We start from the raw sequence: 22,308 nt of genomic DNA on the forward strand, positions 1-22,308 counted from the left end.
ATGGAATTTCGTATCTCTTCGAAAATAAGACTAAATCGGTTTCCACTCCGATCAGCCCAAAGTATTAGTCTGCCTAAGACATTTTGTAAGAGTTCTTTTAATATGTTAAGATGCTTTCCTGAAACTGCTATAGCAACGTCGTCCGCATAGGCTATTACTCTGAAACCTTCCGCATCCATACTAGTTAGGATTTCATTTGTCAAACTAAGTTGTTAAACCATTTTTTTCAGTTGTAAGTCTGACATTTATGAAAATGGCAAATTGTTAAAACCTACTACAAAAATGGTGATTCTATCACAGCCACATATCGTGCCTTAAGAGGAGATATGGTTCATCATCTTTCAAATAAGCAAGCAATTGTTAAAATTGTTAAGAAATTTGAAGAGACTGAATGCTTACAAATATTGTAAAGCATATCGCCGCTGTAAGTGATATTGTTGCCCGAATGTGTCGAATCTTCAACAAGACGGTGCCACATGGCACATGCCACACAACTCGAGTGCATGTGGCTTTATTGCTAGAGAAATTTCCTGGCAGCGTAATTTCTCGTCCGACATTACGATATCAACTAGCCACCAAAATCAAGCAATTTGACATCGCTGGACTTATTTTTTTGGGTAGAAACATTTCAGAAAAATTTTAAAAGCATTTTAAAAAGACTGAAACATTTCTGAAACCAAAACTTTTTATTTTAACAGTGAATTCTAGAACACCTAAAATTTGCAAATTATCTTTATGAAAAAAAGGAATATCTCATTTATTCAAGAGTTATGATTTTTGCCGCCAAAAAAGTCAATGTGTTCCATTGTGCGTCGTTATCAAATAAGTCTTGAACGATGATGGCTTCATGTATATTGTAGTCAATTTTATGTTTTTAACTTCCCATAGGAAGTAATTGTAATAAGTCCGATTTGTCAAATTGAAAATTTTGACATTTCTCGACGTTTCAAAGTTTCTAGAGTTGAAATAAAAGATTTTTAGAAAGATGTCTTTGCGTGCGTTTGTACGTACATTAGTTTTTTTTGTCGTCCATAGCTCAAGAACCAGTTAAGATATCGACTTCAAATAAACTTTTTTATACAGATAATAATGTATTTATAAATCAAAAAAGCTGACAAAACATTTGTCACTAAAAATTTTACGAATAAAACATTATTGTATCTCCAAAAATTTTGAAAAAAATGGAATCAACAGTTTTTTTTTTTAAATAAAAACCTAAAAAAATATTAATAATAGTTAGTAAAAATTGATTTTCGACTTAAATATCATTTCAAAACTTTGATATTTTGGCTTAAATCTAATTTTAACATTTCTATAAGTTTGTACAAATTGATTTTCGACTCAAATGTCTTTTCAAAAATTAAAAATATTGGTTTCAAACTTATATTATTTGACATAAAATATTGTTTTGTTGAATTTTTTGACAAAAATCCAACAGTCCGTTTTTTTATAAAAAAAATAAATTCTACAAAAAACAGTACGAACATTTGGTAAAAATAATGTTCGGTTCTCGATATCTCGTGATATTGATTTTTATTCATCCAATTTTTATTTGTTTGAATATGAAATAAAAACTTTTAAGAAATGCTACTAAAATTGGTAAAAAGTGGTTAACAATTAAAAATCTCGTTAACAAAAAAAAAGTTGTAATCAAACTATTTCATCATATGCAAAAATTGTTATTAATTTTTAAATTTCTTAGAATAATTCAATTGACAATTTTTTTAACAAAACACACAAACCTACAAACCTTTAAAACAAGACAAATCGACAGACAGGATTCGAAGTTATCAGTGTGGGTCGCATCCCCGCCTCTTTTTATAATTCAATATTGACAGCATTACTTAAATTTTAGACAAAGATTGAATTTTCAATTACCAAATCAAAGGTTATATTTTGAACATTTAAATGTTCCGGCCGAACTACAAAAATGCTCAGACATGATTATTCGACCATTGGAAATCATTCTGACAAGCTGTTTAGGGTTGAGATATATTCCCAAAGCCTATAGAATGGCAAAAGTAGTCTTCATTCCCAAAGCAGGGAAACCCTCACACGTTAACCCTAAAGATCTACGACCAATCAGCCTATCATCCTTCCTTCTTAAAACCTTGGAAAGATTGATTGAAATTTATATCAGACATAATTTAAAACCACGTCTCATTTCCACAGCTCAACATGCTTACTCTAAGGGAAAATCAGTAGAATCAGCACTTCACTCACTGGTACGTATTATTGAACATTCCCTCGAATACAAAGAATATAACCTGGTAGCGTTCCTACATATTGAAGGAGCTTTCAACAACGTCAGTTACCAGGCGATCACAACAGCAATGGATAAGCTGAAATTAGAGAAGTCACTCATAGATCTTATAAGTCTCATGCTCAAAAGCAGGACAATAATTTCTAACATGAGAAGTTTTACATCCACCAGATCGGTGATCCGAGGCACTCGCCAAGGTGGAGTCCTTTCGCCTCTTTTATGGAACATGGTAGTAAACGACCTACTTACAGCATTGGAAGCAGAGGGTTTTAAGGTGATTGCCTATGCTGACGACGTTGCGATATCCGTATCTGGAAAGCACCCTCAAGTTCTCTCGGAACTCCTACAAAATGCGCTAAACAGGCTAACTAAATGGGCTAAGCAATGTGGATTGGACGTCAACCCACACAATAAAGAATTAATGCTCTTTTCGAGAAGATATAAAATTCCTCAGATTAGCCCACCCAAGATTAGAGGAATACCATTAAGCTTTTCCGATCAAGCTAAATATTTGGGCCTCATTTTAGACAAAAAACTAAATTCGAAGGCAAATATTGATGAAAGAGTGAAAAAGGCTACTGTAGCGCTTTTTACTTGTAAAAAGGCCATAGGATCAAAATGGGGCTTCTCCACAAAAATTACCCACTGGCTATACACTTCGGTAATCAGAGCGATACTCATTTATGGAGCCGTCGTATGGTAGACCGCACTGGACAAGATGGTAAATCTAAATAAGCTCATTAAAGTCCAGCGGCCAGCAGGTATGTGCATCACTGGAGCACTTCGCACAACACCAACCGCAGCACTGGAAGTGCTTTTAAACCTAACACCACTTGACATCTTCTCTAAAAAGGTGGCTGCCAACTCATGTGTAAGGCTTAGAGCCACCTCTCAATGGACCAGTAACAATACTGGACATACAACCATTCTAGACAATTTCAGATCTATCCCAGATCGCTTAGACTATACCACCCCAAAAATGGTATTTGGTAAAAGATTCCATGTGTCCATCCCTTCAAGATCCTCCTGGGAAGAAGAGGGACCCCTGGAAGACGATGCGGTACACTTCTATACTGACGGTTGAAAGACTGATCACGGAGTTGGAAGTGGTATCTTTTCAGAACAACTGAATCTCAATCTATCCTATAGACTTCCCAATCAATGTAGTGTATTCCAGGCCGAAGTAATGGCGATTAAAGAAGCACTATCCTGGCTCAAAGAAAACGTTATATCTTGTAAGGATATACGAATCTTCTCAGACAGCCAAGCCGCTCTTAAATCTCTCACGTCTGTCTCCACAAACTCTCAAACAGTCCACGATTGTCAATCATCTCTGAATGAAATGACGGAACAGTTTAACATTCACCTCATTTGGGTGCCGGGCCACAGAGACAATCCGGGAAATTGTAAAGCCGATGAGCTCGCCAAAAACGGAACACTTCTACTTCTGCCTTATGTTAGAAGAAAATATAACATAGGAACACCACTTGCTACATGCAAATATCTTCTCAAGCAATATGCTCTAGAAACAAAAAAACCAAAGTTGTTTACAAAGTACCACCTGCCTAGCAACCAAGCAAATATGGCCAAGTATTGACTTAAAACGGTCAAAAGGCTTGATATCACTGAGCAGACAAAGTATAAACTCTACAATTGGAGTAATAACGGGACACTGCCTCATGGGAAGACATGCTCTGAGGCTAGGGGTCTACACAAATGACTTCTGTAGAAGCTGCATGGACGAGGAGGAAGAGGAAACAGAGGAAACCTTCTGTGTACATGTCCAGCACTTTCCATTAGAAGGAATTACTTTCTTGGTAATCCCTTCTTCGATAACACCAGTGAACTGGCAACGATTGACACAAAACGTCTCTCTAACTTTATTAAGACTACGAAATGGTTTGTTTAAGTCCATTACTCTCCTCATTACTAACCTCATTAGTGGTATCACAATGGACCCTTGAGGTCTACGTGTGTCAATGACATCTGGACAGCCACTCCAACCTAACCTAACCTAAATGTCTGCTTTGTTGTAGTTTAAAAATGATTTTTGTTGCTATAAGTTTTATGTAAAACTACTCAATTAGGGTTAACCTCACACGTTACAAATTAAAAAATTACGACTTGAGGGATAAGATTAAAATAAAAACATTAAAAATCTATTTCTCAACATTTTTTTCTAAATATTAAGTCCCTTTCTATAAATAGCAAAAACTTAAACAAGATTAAAATTTTAAAATAAATATTTACCAATTTACCATGAACAAGCAGCACAATGCGATGGCAAGGAATATTTTGATTCTAGCATCACGTTCACTTTTGCTTTTTAAATTCACCGCAAACCCTAATTGATTACATTTGCAATTGTTGTAAAACATTTCATGGTCATCCTGAAATATAGAAAAATAAAGAAAAATATAAGTTAACGAAATAAATGTACTCAATATTTTATTTGGTATTATTTGTTTCTATCTTGCATAAAGTTAAAACAAAAAATAAATATAAAACTTTAGTACGTTATTTGTCCAAAAAATAAAACGGAATTTATATTTTTTTATAAGACTGAACATTTTTTCAAGCGACTGAACTCAACTTACAAAAATTGTCAAACTGAACAAAGTTTTTAAATTTTCCATGTCTGACATTCTTTCATAAAATAGCAAATATTTTAAAATTATTAAAACTTAAAATTACAATACAAATATTATCGTTCACGTCAATCATTCGTTTGTTCGTTGATGTAAAGAAACTAACAAAATCTGATTTGAAATCATCATCACCACAAAAGTCAACCAACAATAAAATAGTAACATTTTAAATATTTGAAGCAATTATATTTGTTTAAAAGTTATTAACATAAAGAATTAGTTCTTGAATAGAAAAATCACACTATTTGAAGAGATATTATTTTTTGTATAGAGCTATCCGGAAATGGAAAGTATAACAAAATAAAATGACTTAAATAACAATAGTTATATGACAATTTCTAAGGAAAAACAATAATTGATGAAATGTATATTTGAATTATGAATAATAACTGCTGTGAAAAGTCAAGCAGAAAATGATTAAGATATTAACTATATTCATTTATTATTTTATCTTTTTTTATGTAATATTAAGAATTTCCTCAATTCCTTTAAACCCGGACATCTGCCCAAAAAGTGCTAGCCTAATTATCCATAACTTACAACTAACTTAATTATCCCATACGGACACTCTAAGTTAAACTATAACACTTAATACTAATGCCTTTCGGCCCTAAGATCTATTTTACTTCATTTAAATTGTATTTATTTTTTTATTTATTAGAAAATTCGAAAAAAACTAATATCAATATCCTTTTCTATTTTTACTTACAAACTACTTAAAATTAGGTCCTTAAATAAAACTTAAAACTAACTTAAACTACCTATTCTACCCATAAACTACTTAGAACTAGAAGAACCACAGCAGCAAATCTAACTATTTAACATTTTTGTTTTTCATATTTTGTTGTCTTTTTTTTTATTCCATGTTTTTTGTATGTGTTTTTTTTTTTTAACTGGTTCTCCTGCTTCAACCTATCAGTTCGGTCCCGGTCGGACACAGCCCTACTGAACCGAAGGAGCTCTGCTCCGCCTTTTCCCATGACGTCCCGGTCTGACGTGGTAGATTAGCGGAACTGCCAATCTATCTAGTATCAGACCGCATATCCGCCTCTGGTGGAATGAAGCCGCTCAAGCGTGCAAAATACTCGTCGTTCGGATAGAACGCCCCGAAAATTAAATCGTTGGTCGAAGACATAGCTCTTGCAATGTGACATCGAACGAGTTTTATCACGAAATTGTCAATTCTGTTGATTCAAGCCCCGTTGTATAGGACCTCGTTTGAATAGTAATGCACATAAGAAGTCCGATATAAGCCGATACAGCGTCGTAAACACTGCCACTCGAACACCCGAAACGTCATCATCTGATAAGGGGCAACGTTGAATCACATAGGACAACCATAAGCGATCATCGGCCGTATAAGGGCCATGTAGCAAATTTACTTCTCTCTGGGTCAACGACTACTGTGAAAAATCCATTTCTTCAGACGGAACGAGCAGCATTTATATGTCTGTCAAAATATAAATACTGATCTAACTTGATACTGAGGTACTTCAGTAAACTTTTTCTTCCTAATTGCTGCCCATGAAGATTAACGATGACCATCTTGCGCCAATTCTTGCACTTATCCCTCGTGGCCCTAGCCAACGGAGTCCGGAACAGATTTGTCTCCGACTTCTGGAAATTTTTTTTCAGTTTCCAGTCGTCACAATATCGCTGAATCTTGTCGAAATCACGCTGCAAGAGAATTCCAATAACCTCAACCTTTCGGGCCGTTCTGTACGCAATAAGATCGTCGGTGTAGGCAATTGGCTTTTGTAAGATTACCTATCATATCGCTGGTGTAAATGCTGAAAAGAATCGGCGAATTCACCGCTCCCTGTTGAAGACCATTTTTAATTAAGAATGTAGTGGTAGAAGTTACATTGCCACTTTTGACAACAAACTTTCTACCGTTAAGCATATCATAAAGTATATACAACAATGGCTTGCTTATGCCAAGCCTGCTCAGTTTTAGGTAAGGACCCTCTAACCATACGGTATCAAAGGCCTTTTCCAAATCAACCAGAACAGCACCTGTGTATTGTTGTTTTGATTTATTCCATTGGATATCAGAAACGAGTTTAGACGCAGCATGAATTGTGTCATGACCCGCCTTGAACCCGAACTGTTTATCCGGAATTATTTTGTTGTCTGCAGCCCACTTAGTCGGAGCCCTATTAATGATCTTTTCGAAAACTTTGCTGATGCTCGGAAAAGGACTTATCGACCGAAGATTTGACGGGTTGGAGTTGTCCTTTCCCTTTTTCGGGAGAGGATGAACCACAGCGGTCATCCAATGTACTGGATAATATGGATTATTCAGTATATTATTGAAGAGTGTGGTGTAAATGTCAATTGCATCAATCGGTAAATGTCTAAGTACAACTTTGGATATGCCATCGACACCTGCTGACATTTTGTTTTTTATTGAATTCTCAACCTTCGTCACTAACCGCATGAAACCGCTGTTCTCAGATCGCAAATGTGTGGTATTATTACGGAGGTAAAAGTGATTGAGTAGGGCTCTGTTTTCCAGGTCGTGGTTGGGGCGAATGCTAACATTCACCTTGTACACTTGCTGGAAAGCAGCTCCCACCGCCTCCAGTTTTCCTTCGGATCTTCAATTATATAAAAGTCATCGTAAAAGATGGTTTCTTCTGGATCTATTTCCGCTGTCCTGAGTACGTCTCTGTTTTCTTCGGTACTTTGGAGTTTCAGACTCGGAAATCTATCGTTTTTTTTTCCTGAATATCTTGTTGATTTTAGGGAACATACCTAGGGTCGCTCGAATTAACTGACCGGATCTTCCGGTCCCAGTACTTGTTAATTGATAGCCTGTAGTTCTCCTTAATCAACAGATTGACATTTTTTATTGACGACTTCAGTGTTCTAACCTCCAAGTCGTGTGGGTCTGTAAGTCGTCTGTACAAGTTTTTGAGTCTTGTCAGTAAGCCACTCTTGTGCTTTCGCAGTGCGTCAATTGTCGCGTTTCTGTAAGCGTCCATTTGGTCCCGTGCTCTGTACTTTGGGATTGTCCGTTCCATCGTTCGTTTTATTGTTTCGTCCATCTGTTGTAAATGTTGGTCAATTTCTGTATTTGTCAGGTTTCTGTTGTTTGGTGGGGCTATGTCACTCGAACGAAGTTCTCTCGCTAGGGCATTGGTGAAACGAGGCCACCGCATCTTACTGTAATTGTAAGAATGCGTTGGAACGTATTCCTCCAACTCGACGCGTTCGTTCGGAATCTGCATTGCAGCAGCCAGTCCGCAATGATCACTGTCGTACTCGACTGTCTGTTAGCAGTTTCGAGGGTGATTACCCACTTTGTCTGTTACTGTCAGTCTGGTGTTGTACAGCAAAAGATCCAGAAAGGAGCCGCTTGTTGGATACGATGGCTTTTCATTAGCAAGCAGGTCGACGCCATATTCAACGCTGTAGAGATTCATTAAATTAAAAAGATGGTTATCTCTGAGATTATTATATTGATTTTCCCAATCTTCATGTTTTGCGTTCAAGTCACAAGCCAAGATGAAATAGTTTTCTTCCAGGCTCAGTTTAAGTTCCCTACAATGAGTCTCGAGTTCTGAAGAAAAGTAAGTAACCTGCGGAGCTCCAGCCGCATAAGCCCCAATCATATACATCCGCTTCCCTTGAGTGAGAGAGATGCACACTACGCGAACTTCTAGCGCCTTGAGCTTTCGCAATTCATTGTTGTATATGACTTTATAATTAATGCCTTTTCGTATAAAGAGAGCGACACCGCCCCCTTGAGTGGAGTTGGGCCGATCTCTTCTTACGATATTGTAATTTTTATTATTTGTGGTTTAGCTTAGTTTCGCTAGCCATAAACACATCGTGAACACACAGCGAATTTACATTCACAGCTAGGACTTTAAGGCGAGTCTCCGGCAGCGCGCCCATTATGGTCTAAATTGCGCCAGGCCAGGCAACAAATAGTAGAGATGATCTATCATTTTGCCTTGCTCCTTTATCTGACTTTGCAGTCCTGTTAGTTGACCTTCAATGCTCAACAGCAAGGCTACAATGTCAGGCTAGCTGATGCGCTAGTCTTGTTGCACTGTATTCGAATATTGTTTTTGATATATATCTGAGGTGAAGATCAAGGGTATAGTACCCGTCCTCCGCCCCAGTTTCCATTGCCGAAAGTAGTTTGGAGTAAATGTAGGCAATTTTAAAATTCGTTTCAAAAAATAGCGTTGAAGTTTTTCCACTTCTTCGAACATTCCAAAACCCCAGATCTGAGCACCGTAGGTTTGAATAGCTCTACAAAACGCTTGAAATAGTTTCCATTTGGTTTTTAAGTTGATATTTCTTTTTGCTAGAAATAATTTCCACGTCGAGCTTATGCTGTTCTTGGTTACGTATTTCCTTTGCCTTTATGTAATAAGTTTAAGTATCATTTATTATTATTCTTCAAATTTACAGAAAAATTAGTGTCAAATGAGTCATATTCAAGTTTTAAATTATGGCACAAATGAACGTTCGACCTAAATCGAACATTTGAGAAATCCAATATATAACCAAATTAAGATGGGTAAATCTCGACGTTCAAATGGGTTAACATTTCTATTTCCAATCAAGTTGAAGTGAGTGATTTAAAAAAGTTCACTTTCAGTCGAGGGTTCTCATGTGACTATTTAATGAGTACTTAAAAACCAGCTATAGCTCAGTTTTCATTTAAATGTTACTAAAAGTTTAAACAATATTTGACTATTTTTAATTAAAAAAAAAAAATATGGGACGCGAATCCCACTGACAACTTCCACTGATATTTGGTTGTAATAAGCACAATTGTCAGAATTCAAAGAGTAAACTAAAGTTCTTCTTTGCTGAGCTTTTCAGGATGTCAAGGTTAGTAGTTTTTTTGTACTTTCTTATAACCTTTGTTAGAATTTCAATTAACCACTTAAAACCTCCGTACGTTCGAAATACCATTTTGTCACCGGATATATCTCAAGTACCAGTGGAAATATTGAATTCAAATAAATGTTACTTTGCACATTATACACATCATAAGATGCAGAAAGGACTTTCAAAAAAAATCAAGTGGTGTTTTCTTTACTGTAGAAATTGTTTTTTAAAAACGCACTCGTACGGTTGCTAGAGTACTAAAAGGTCTTGAAATTCACAAATCAGTTGGACGGGATAGTATCACCGCTATTGTTCTGTAGATGTATTCTTCAATGCTGGCAAAACCACTGCATAAGCTTTTCTATCTGGTCCCTTTCCGAATAGATAGAAACCTGCATTTATGCAGCCTGTCCCTAAAAAAGGCGAATCCATTTCCCCCTTTAACTATTCTCCAATAGTACTTACGTCCCTTCTGTCCAAAGTCATGGAAACGCTGATCAATTTTCAGCTTAATAAATATCTTGAAGAGATCGTTGCAATAGGTCCACTGGTGATCTCATAGTTTATCTAACCAAACTGTGGAACAAACCTTTACATCGTTTTGGAAAAAGTAAGATTATTTAACTTGATACTTCAAAGGCATTTGATAGAGTTTGGCATCAAGCTCTCTTACCAAAAATGCGTGCTTTTGGTATTGGTATTACCGTTTTGTCCGTTTTCCCAAAGCTAATGACAACTTTAATCCTCGGACGGATAAAGGCTAGAATTGAGACTACACTCAAGAGGAACCAGGCTGGCTTCCGCAGCGGTCGGTCGTGCGTTGACCATATCAACACCTTACGCATTGTTCTTGAGCAGTCTGCAGAATTTCAACACCGCTAAAGAGGAATTCCGCTAAAAATTGTTGCCATTACAATGGAGTCATACAAAAATGCAAGGTGTTTCGTGTTGCATAAAAGGCAGCTTTCCGTCTCTTTCGAAGTGCGTCAGGGTGTGAGACAAAGGGATGTTTTATCGCCAATTCTTTTTCTGCTGGCGATAGTTGATGTTCTGACGGCCAGCGTCGGTACAATTGAGAGGCAAAGTATTCAATGGAGAGCCTTTGAAAGGCTTATCCATTTGGACCATACCGATATATGTCTGATGGAAAATAACATCAGTGGGCTGAACGAGATGTGCCAAACTTTACGGGTGAAAGGAGAATCGTGCGGTCTTAAAATAAATAGCAAAAATACACAAATAATTCTAACAGGACCCCCAACACAACATCGTATTATTCTGCATGACACGCCTGTTGAAGAGGTCGAACAATTTAATTACCTCGGAAGTATTGTATCAGCAAATGGTCGTACGGATCTGGACGTAAAAAGCTGAATAAATAGAGCTCACGTTACCTTTGGTGCTCTGTCCCAGATTTGGAAATCCAGTCAAGTCTTCTTATTATATGCTTGTCAAACATGGAAAGTCTCGGCTACCATCTCAAGAAAATCGCAGGCTTTTGGAAACCGCTGTCTGCGTCACATCCTTAAAATTCTCTGGCCACAAACAATATCTAACCAGGAATTGTGGCGTAGGATAGGTCTGAGGCGCTTGGACATTGACATCAGGAAAATGGCAATGGATTGGCCACAAACTGAGGAAACCAAGCAATAATGTGGCGAAGCAGTCCTTTGAATGGAATCCTCAGGGGTCACGGCGGGTTGAAAGACCAAGAACAAAATGGAAATCTACAGTGCTATCGGAAGCTTACTCCCAGAGAAAAACGTGGCCACAGTTAAGGTATCTAGCTGCAGATAGAGAAGGATGAAGACGTTTTGTTGACGCCCTATGCCCCGTACGGGGTTAGAGGACCTGATGATGATGAAAAGGTTTGCAGGTTTTCGTGTTTTGTTTAAAAAGTTACCAGTTAAATTATTCAAACAATTTTAAAATCACCAACAACATTTTAGATATGATGAAATAGTTTGATTTTAAAATCTATTTTTGCTAACGAGATTTTTAGTCGAAATTTGAATAGCATTTCTTAAAAGTTTTTATTTCTTACATAAACAAATACAAATTGTATGGATGAAATGAATTTGAAGTCAATATCTTTTATGCATTACGAGATTTTGAAAACCGAACATTAATTTTTTACCAAATTCGCATACTATTTTTGTTAGATTTGATTTAAAACTGACTTTTAAAAAATACAAAAAATTTAATTTTCAAAAAGATAATTGAGTCGAAAATCTATTTTCACCAACTTTTATTAATTTATTTTTAGGTATAATTTTTTTTGTAGGAAAATTGTCAATTTGATTCTAGTCAAAATTTTACTGAATATTGAAAACAATATTTCTTATAATATAAAATTAGTTTAAAGCCAATATCTCAAAGTTTTGAAAAGATGTTAAAATCGAAAATCAATTTTTACTAATTTGTATTAATTTTTTGTTTTAGGTTTTAAGTTTTTGTAACAAATTTGTTAATTCAATTTTTTTAAAAATTTTACCAGATGTTGAAAACGATATGCTTCGTTGTACAAAATTGTTTTGGATATAAAATCATTTTTTATTCGTAAAATTTTCGAGGTAACAATTTTTTGTTCAGTTTTTTTGATTTATAAAACAACCGTTAGTTGGATTTACAAAAAAATATAATTATTTGGTGTTACCTACGTTACAATATATAATAAAAAAATTAATTCAAGTTTCTAGCGTTATTAGTTCGTGAGATATTTAGGGTTAACCAAAATGTTGGGGGTTGTGCCGTCGGGGTGACTTCCTGGCCACGTAAAAACATCATAGTTTCGAAGCAACAACAAGCCTCGGATACGGACGGATTCACTGTTGACAACCCACGCAAATGAAATAAGGACAACGAACTTCGGATATGTACGTGGAATGTTAGGTCCCTTAACATACAACCGAACAATTAGCGGAAGCCCTAAACTCCTGCAAGGCAGATATTACAGCCATCCTAGAAGTGCGATGGGATGGACCGGGCAAACGCAAACTAAAAGACTGCGATATCTACTACGGCGACTGCTACCGAGAACAAAGACAGCGTCTATTTGGGTGTGGATTTGTTGTTGGAACTAGGCTCAGGCAAAAAGTCTTGAGTTTCAACAGTGTGAGCGAGCGCATCACGACAATCCGCATCAAGGCTAAATTCGCCAACATAAGCCTAATATGCGCGCATGCCCCAACAGAGGAGAAAGATGAAGACACCAAAGACATATTCTTCGAGCTCTTGGACAAGACATATGAGCAGTGCCCTGGCTATGACATTAAAATTGTCTTAGGAGATTTTAATGCCAAGCTAGGAAGAGAAGACATCTTTGGTGGCATAATCGGGAGATACAGCCTGCACGACACTACCTCCGACAACGGATTCAGGCTGGTCGATTTCGCTGCGGGGCGAGACGTTCTGGTAGCTAGTACGCAGTTCACTCATCTTAATATCCACAAGGGGACATGGAAATCTCCTGATCAATCAACCGTCAACCAGATTGACCACATTGCGATCGACGCACGACACTTCTCCAGTATCCAGGATATCCGAACATTTCGAGAGGCCAATATTGACTCGGACCACTACCTCGTTGTTGCCAAGGTACGGCTACGGATATCCCGATCCAAGCCAAAACAAGGAAGTACTGTGAGAAGATTCGACGTTAGACGGCTACAATCGCAAGAGACTGCCATGTCCTTTTCCGATCGAGTCTCTAATAAACTCCTAAGGAGTCCTATGCTTCCTGCATTAAGCATTGAAAACCAGTGGCAACATTGCCTTGCAGCCATCAGAGATGCCGCCTCTGAAGTGCTAGTTTTCACACGGCCACCACAGCGAAACCCCTGGTTTGACGACGAATGCCGGCAAGCTCACGCAGCGAAACAAGAGGCATACAAAACGGCGCTGCACAAAAGGACTAGAGCTGCTCGCGAACTCTACGAGCAGAAGAGGAGAGAGGAACACCGGCTTCTTAGACGGAAAAAAGAGAGCATGAGAAGCGCCCGATCGAGGAGATAGAGGGATGTCACAACAGGAATGAGGTTCGTAAATTTTACCAAAAGGTAAAAAAACCTCCCAAGGGTATTAGCCACGAACCGAAGCCTGTAAAGACGATCAGGGGAACATCGTAGTAGAACCGCAGTCCATGCTGAGAATATGGAAAGATCACTTCTCCAAATTATATAACGGCGATGACGAACCGAATTCCGCTGTAAGGGAGATAGAACCACTCAACCTCGGCGACGCAGATCAACAATTGCCTACCTGACCTTGACGAAGTGAAGATAGCTATATCTAAACTTAAGTCAAACAAAGTTGCTGGAGCTGACGGCATCACCGCCGAACTATTCAAAGCAGCAGGCGATGACTTGGTAGGGAGCATGCACCAACTCATCTGCAAAATATGGTCGGAAGAAAGCATGCCTGATGAGTGGAATCTCAGCATAGTGTGCCCGATACATAAGAAAGGAGACCCTCTAAACTGCGCCAACTACAGAGGCATCAGTCTCCTTAACATTGCGTATAAGATCCTCTCTGCCGTATTATGTCAACATCTGAAGCCATTCGTCAACAACCTGATTGGTCCTTATCAGTGTGGCTTCAGACCAGGAAAGTCCACTATCGACCAAATATTCACACTACGGCAGATCTTGGAAAAAAACCCAGGAGCTTCAAATCGATACCCACCATCTCTTTATCGCGTATGACAGCATCTATAGGGAAGAGCTCTACCGAGCAATGTCTAGTTTTTGCATCCCTGTCAAACTTATCCGTTTGTGCAGAATGACGATGGAGAATGGACGCTGCTCTATCAAGGTCGGAAAAGATCTCTCCGATGCATTTGATGTCAATAAAGGTTTAAGACAAGCCGATGCACAGTCATGCTACTTCTTCAATATCGTTCTGGAAAGAATTGTGCAGAACTCAACCGTCAACACTAGAGGAACGATCTTCCAAAGATCTATCCAATAACTCGGATACGCAGATGATATTGACATAATTGGAAGATCAAAGCGTGATGTCATTGGAGCGCTTTTGAGCATTGCGACGGAAGCGAAGAAGACGGGTTTAGTGGTCAATGAGGGCAAGACCAAGTATATGCCGTCATCAAAAAAGGACACTGAACGACGACGTCTTGGACAAAACGTCACCATGGACAGCTATAACTTTAAGGTAGTTAAGGCACCGCTATTAATGCAGACAACGACACCAGCGCTGAAATCAAACGAAGAATATCTCTTGCAAATCGCTGCTTCTTTGGACTTAGAAGGCAATTGAGAAGTAAAGTCCTCTCTCGAGCATGTAAAATCACCATCTATAAGACACTCATCATCCCGTTTCTCATCTATGGCGCTGAGGCCTGGACCCTGTCAAAGAAAGATGAGAGCGTCTTAGAATGCTTCGAGAGAAAAATTCTTCGGGTGATTTTTGGTCCCGTACGCATAGATAGAGAATGGAGGAGAAGATATAACGACCAACTATATGGGCTGTACAGCGACACTGACCTAGTTAGCAGAATTAAAGTCCAACGGCTTAGATGGCTAGGTCATGTAGAGCGGATGGACATCAACGCTCCAGCCCGGAAGGTCTTCGAATCCAATCCCGAGGGACGGCGCAGTAGAGGAAGACTGCGACTCAGGTGGCGCACCCAGTTGGGAGAGGACCTCAACCAACTTGGCGTGCGAAACTGGAGACAGCTAGCTAGGGACCGAGCTGGCTGGAGACGCTTGTTGGTTGAGGCCCAGGTCCGCCCCGGACTGTAGCGCCACCTTAAGTAAGTAAGTAAGTAAGTAACCAAAATGTTAACCTTTTTTTTAAATTGCTATGGTAAAAATTCCACTAACGCAATTTTCTTGAGAGCCCTATTTTCTTCTTCCTGCATTATTATTTGTATACAAAAATTTATTTGAAGTCGATATCTTTTCTGGTTCTTAAGCGATGGACGACGAAAAAAACGTTGCGAACGTACGGACGTGCGGAAATCTTTCTAAAAAATTTTTATTTCGACTCTAGGGACCTTGAAACGTCGAGAAATGTCAAAATTTTCAATTTTACAAATCGGACCCATTACAATAACTTCCTCTGGGAAGTTAAAAAAATACTTTTAAACGTTGGTAAACATTTATTTTCGACTCGAATGTTTTGGCAACAATTAAAGATATCGACATCAACTTTTTTAATCTAATAAAAGAAATATTTCTGAATTCTTTTGAGAAAATTGCAATTGCGATTTTTATTTAAAAAAAATACTACACAAAATTAGTAAAAATTGATTTTCGACTCAAATAACTCGAGAATAAATAAAGATATTGACTCTTAATTTATTTAATTTTGTATGAATAATGGAAGGTAATTTGCCTAGAAAAAATATTCAAAAAATACTTCTATTTCGACTAAAATATCTCGGGAAAAAACTTTTCTAACCTTATGCATTTTTTTAGAAAAAGAAATTCGAAACTTTTTGTGCAAGAAATAAAACCTTTAAAAACAGTTAAAAACTGATAAAAATGGTTTTATTATATTTAAAACAAAGGAATGTATTGATTTCAACCTTTTTTTTTGTTACTCAAGAAGTTGTTATGAATATCGGAAGACTGGCCGAAGACTTATCATTTATGGATTATTATTTAGAGACATTTAAACGTCAACTTTTTGTCAAAATACACTGAATGAGTCCTAAGAAATTTGTCTTGTATCGTTGCATCAGAATGTTATGTGCGTTCAATTTTGCACAATTTTTTCGCCAATAGCAATTAAAAGTTCGTCAATAGTGCTTCGATTGTTGGCTTCTAAATAATCAAGCAAAGCTGATTATCGGATTAAAAACTTTGTTTTTGATTTAAGAAAAAAAATGTAAACAAAACAACAAAAACTTTTGCAATACTAATTTAAATAATAAATTATATGAGCGTAACATATAAAAAACTTTATAAACAAAAACAAACTTGTAAGATATTAAGATTAGAAAATATTTCACTCGTGTTTTATTTGAATTATGAAGTAACGTAAACTTGAAAAAATCCTTAAAATACTTTTGAATTTAACGAGAATTTTTATTAAGAATACAGCTCTTCAAAACTATTGAGAACTTACGTTTTCGTAACTATTGCGTCATCAATAATTTAATTGTTAACTCTTTCGAAAATTCAAAATACAAAACTAATTTAAAATTATAAAAAATACCAACAAATTTCATTAAGGTTTAGTATTGACTTTTAAATAAGCGGTTTGGACTGTACAACATGGCACGAAAGATACTCGTAGTTAGTTATTCACAATCGAGTTATTTCAAATATTCTGTTTTTTTGAATAATTATCAAAATAAAAAAAAAACCAGTGAGCTTCAAATTAAAATGCAAAAAGCTTCGAGAATTATTACTGTTAGGTATTAACATAATGAAGGTACCTAATAATAACTTTAATTTAAATTTTCATGTCAATATCTATGAATAATTATAGATCTGCGGTATTCTAAAAATTCTAGTATAAATTTGAATGTTTTATTTAAAAAAAGAACTGAATTGGTATTCAACTCTTTATTTAGAACTTTTGTTAGTCATTCATTTCTGAATTGCACGCGTCTTTGCTTTCGTTTTTATTTGGTGTATGTTTTTAAAAGCACAGCACGATAATAATAAATAACATATATAATCGTAAAATATATGTAGATTTAAACAAATATTATTATTAAACCAAATTAAATTTGTTTTAATTAAATATTATTGTTTATGATTTTTTAATTAAATTTATTGACACAGTTAAAACAAAGAAACAAAACAAACACAAATTATTCCATTAAATTGACCATGTATGAAATATCTACCTACAATAATAATTATAATTGTTCATTTAATTATTATGCACGTTAGTATAGGTTCAACAATAGGTGTAGGTGTTATATTAAATATTCATACATTTTTTTTATTGTAACAAGTAAATAATATGGAATGTAATGAAAGCTTTTCCATTTATTTACAATCAATTAATGTAACTCATCTGTATTTGAACTTTAACGTGTAGGTACGGTACAGTGCAACATGGATATAAGAAAGTCTTAAAATCCAAAAAAATCTGACTTATATCCATGTTACTGCCTTTTGCGAGGTAATGAAAATCCATTAAGAGTAATTTTTGTCATGAAAAGTGCTTAAAATTAACTCAGGAATGGTCGAGAGTTGTTAGCCACTACTAAGCCTTAGTTCTCACTGTTGCGCAACTTTATTTATATATTTTTAACATTGTAAAGAAATTATTATCTTTAAAAAAGGTGATTGCTGCAAAAGTCTTAAAAATAGAGAACTCTTAAGGTATTACAAATTCCATGTTTCACAAGTGATTAATTCGTAAAGCAGCAGGAAACAGTCGAATAAAAAATTTAAATATTCGGAAAGTTAAAACATTTTGAATTTTAGCCTCTTAAGAGGAATTATTTGTATTTCAGGGAATGTGTAGAAATATTAGTGAACTTAAATATTTTTTAAAGTGGAAAATTTGAGAAACACCTTTATAAAAGAATTAGATACAAAAATCGCTTAACCTCGAAAATTTCCTTAACACATCTTTAAAAGTGTTCTAAATTATTAGTTGAGCAAAATAAAAATTTGGTGGGAGTTGAATTGTTAATAGTTTTTTAACTGTAAAATTATCTACATGACATGACACACCTATTGAATCTGTTAGTTTACTTTTCGTCAGTAATAAGGTCAAGGTTAATTTTTTCGTCAAAATAGGAGTTAGAAGCATTGGAGTAAAAACCTATAAAATGGGCTCCTTACCGTGAACTTCTGATAAAATATCGAAAAATAATATATATCCAAACATTTTTGAAGTAAAATCTATAGTTTTTGAGTAATTCAAATAAAACTGATCTGATCTTCAACAAAGTGAAAGATCATATCAGAAAAAAGTGATCTTTTTGAAAGCAGATAAAAAAGTTTTGTATTTCGCTATATTTGTAAGATTTAAAATACTCTTACCTTTCGTAAAGAAGAAATAGGGAGTTGGAAATGTTTTTGACTTCTTTTGTCAAAATTTGCCGAATTTTTCATTATATCGAATGTCAAGAAAACAACATTTTTGTTCCTATCCAAAAGAAGTTAGAAGTGTTATAAATATTATATAAATTTGTACACACAGATTTTATGGAACCATTGCCGTAGTGAGTTACAACTCTCAACCATTCCTATGTGTTTTTTTTTTTATAATAAACACACACTCAAGGGGATATTACTACCCTTGTTATGCAGAGGCACAGTGTGAGCACTAGGAAGAGAAGAGTGGGTTTAAAAGGAGATGTCAGTGCGCATTGGTTTATAATTCCTGAATATTGCAATGACTAGGAAAAACAGAGTGTGGTTAGGCATTCCACAATCGGGAAGTGCGGCTAAAAAACGAATCTCTGTATTTGACAGTACGGCCGAAGTTGGTCTCGAGGGTATACTGATGAGCATTTCTAGAAGCGCGAGTATTACGGTTGAATTTCAATTTAAATGTTCTACGTTCAATACTATCCAAGAGGCTTAAGTAAGTTGCAGGAGCACCAGCCCAGAGATGGGAGTTATACTCAAGCTTTGGTTGTACGTAAGTTTTGTAGATAACAGCCAGATCAGAAGGGGTGAAATATTTCTTGCATAGCTTAAGGAAACCCAAACACCTTGCGGAATTTTTGGTGAAATCGCTTATGTGATCATTCCACAAGAGGTGGTCGGTGACACACAAACCGAGAATATCGAGGTGTTCAGTCTCATTGATGCAAGTGCCATCCATGGATAATGGCAAGGGGGTATATCTCGCTTTAACAATACAAGACAGCATTGGGTTTTCGAAGCATTAAATTCCACGCGGATTTTTAATCCCCATGGAACAATGCTGTTAAGGTCGGAATTTAATAAGCTTATCATATTTTTCGTTGCAGTTCCACATCCGAAGAATAGGGATGGAGTCTGAAAACGAATATCAAAAGCTAAGAGTACTATCATCAGCGAAACAGTGTTTTGGATTAGATGTTGCAGACAGAAAATCATTAATAAAAATGAGAAAGAGTGTTGGAGATAAAACAGAGCCCTGGCACACCAGCATTTATTTTATGGTTTTCAGACTTGAATCCATCCAATACTACTTGTATTGAACGATCCGAAAGTTAATTACTAATCCAATGAAGCAGGGCTTCATGAAAACCGAAAGCACTTATCTTCGAAAAGAGAGCCTGATGGCAAACCCTATCAAATTCTTTTGAAATATCAAGTGCAATAATCTTACTTTCTCCAAAGCGATGTAAAGATTTGCTCCACTGTTCGGTGAGATGAATCTTGAGATCACCAGTATACCTATTGCTTCCAAAGCCGTATTGCCGGTCATTAAAAAGCTTTCGATCTTCAAGATATTTCTTGAGCTGGTAATTAATCAGCGTTTCCATGACCTTGGAAAGAAGGGACGTTAGAGGGTGAGGAAGATTCGCCTTTTTTGGGAATAGGCTGTACAAATGCCGTTTTCCATCCGCTCGGAACGAGACCTGAGGAGTAGGACAGTTGAAAAAGCTTACGCAGTCGTTTTACGTTGAAGAACACCTCTTCAGAAAAATAGTAGGGATACCATCCGGACCATCGCATTTATGTGTGTTTAGACCTCTTAGGACTCTTGCCACAGTACGAGTTCGAAAAAAGATTGGTCCAATAGAATCATTAACTCGCTGAAGTACAGGCGGAGTCACAACACTCACTGGCAGCGTAGAATTGGCGGTGAACTTCCTAGCAAAGAGACTAACTTTCTCTTAAGAGCTAACAAAAGGAGTGTCATTGACAACGAGCGTAGGAACCGAGGAAGAGGAAGAATTGCTCATGTTTTTACAAATGACCAAAAATTTATACTGCCTTTGGGACATTGCAGTATTTTTTGCCGTAACTTTTGGTCATTTAAAAATTTGGTCCGTCGAATATGGGCGTTGCAGGTTTTCCTATCTTGTTTGATTTTTTTTCCGGCTTTTCTCAGTACGGTTGGCTTTATAGCAACGGAAACTATCCTCTTTGGCCCTAATAACCTCTTTACAGCTCGTATCAAACCAAGCGTTTTTCTTGGGTCTGATACTTTTAATCCTGTGCTGTATAAAAGTTCTCATTCCCAGGAGAATTAAACTTATGATCATATCAGCGCTGGCGTCAACGTCCCAGTTGGCTTTCTCGTATTTACCAAACGGTTCTCTTAGGAGCTCTTTTTTTAATTGAACAGTTTTGACACGAGAATGGTAAGAAAGCAACCCATTCAATTTCCTTGAGATCCCTCTCTGCAATTTTCTGCATTATTATCTGTATAAACAAATTTATTTGAAGTCTATATCTATTCTGGTTCTTGACATCTTTCTAAAAATTGTTTGTTTCGACCTTGAAACATCGAGAAATGTCAACATTTTCAATTTGTTAAATCGGACCCATTAAAATAACTTCCTATGGAAAATTAAAAATTAGATAAAATTCGAATTTTCGTTTTTTACCAAATAAATTGTACGGGGACTAATTTTATTTTTAGTCGTTAAAAAAATGTGACAAAAAAATACCAAAGGCGAATCTGCTTAAAACCTTGATTTCTAAGTTTGAACTCGATCGACTCAACAGTTTGGGCTGTAGGGGCGAGAACAGACACACGGATCAAGGGACCCACTTTTTTCGATTAAAATCTCAAATTCGAATTTTTTTACGAATACAATACTTGCCATTTTTTGCAAGTAAAAACGAATACAAATAGACTGAGAGCTAACGACGTATAAAAAAGTTCAATGATTTTAAAAACATATCAAAAGAAAGGTCCCAAGGTATACAACAATGACCACCAAGTCTAGATCAAGGTAAAACTTTCCTTTAAAGGTGTGAAAAAATTACCCTACAAACATTTCATACTTTGCACGTAAATAGATCTTGGTTAGCTTATTGCCAAAGTCCAATGAATAGAAGTTTTGGATTGTACTAAAGTGATGACTGAAGACGGCCAATCGTTTTAAGACCCTTTTACAAGTCTTTAAAAAAAACATAAATTTATTTCTTATGTCCAGGGAGGACAGAATCCCTTAAGATTTTGACTAAAATTGCCAAATATACTGAAAACTCTTATATTTTGAAGGAATTTGAACAAAGGTCTAAAAACGGCTGAAAATGCTTCACACTTTTTTTTCCATTTAAGTTTACACGGAGTAACCACGGAGAAGCGATGTGCCAACATGGTCTCTCAAGTATGACTGTCAAAAGACAGACCAAGAAGATGCCATGAACATCTAAATGGACCTATTTAAAAAGTCGAAAGCATGATTGTTACCATGTTTTTTATGAAATGATTGTAATCTTATATTCCTAAGTAATTTAACTAAAATGAATCCATGAAGATTCAAATGATTGCAATCAAATAATTTAGGAATAAAATGATTGCAATCTTTTTAAATGGTTGATTATTGCAAAATTTGAAGAACCAGTCTGAGACTTAATTCATTAAATGCAATCTTTAAATTATTTCATAAAACATTACACTCAAAGAAGATTGATTACAAGTCTAGCGAATGTAAAA

General features: G+C 36.1%; 1 protein-coding gene across 3 annotated transcripts in view; it reads right to left on the bottom strand.

Moving 5' to 3' along the window:
- Nucleotides 1-22,308, bottom strand: part of LOC129951171 (proton-coupled zinc antiporter SLC30A2) — a 46,738-nt gene that overhangs the window by 12,587 nt on the left and 11,843 nt on the right. Inside the window, exons 1-2 of one of the 3 annotated variants that reach the window (XM_056063201.1) lie at nt 4,861-4,998; nt 4,522-4,653 (exon numbers count right to left, since the gene is read on the bottom strand). In XM_056063201.1, coding sequence (XP_055919176.1) covers nt 4,522-4,653; nt 4,861-4,908 — 180 coding nt within the window. In that variant the 5' untranslated portion in view covers nt 4,909-4,998. Of the gene's footprint in view, nt 1-4,521; nt 4,654-4,779; nt 4,999-22,308 lie in introns of those variants that run through there. The other 2 variants (XM_056063199.1, XM_056063198.1) reach the window with 2 other exon arrangements.

This window comes from Eupeodes corollae, chromosome 3 (genome assembly GCF_945859685.1).
Source record: "Eupeodes corollae chromosome 3, idEupCoro1.1, whole genome shotgun sequence".
NCBI classification, from domain to species: domain Eukaryota; kingdom Metazoa; phylum Arthropoda; class Insecta; order Diptera; family Syrphidae; genus Eupeodes; species Eupeodes corollae.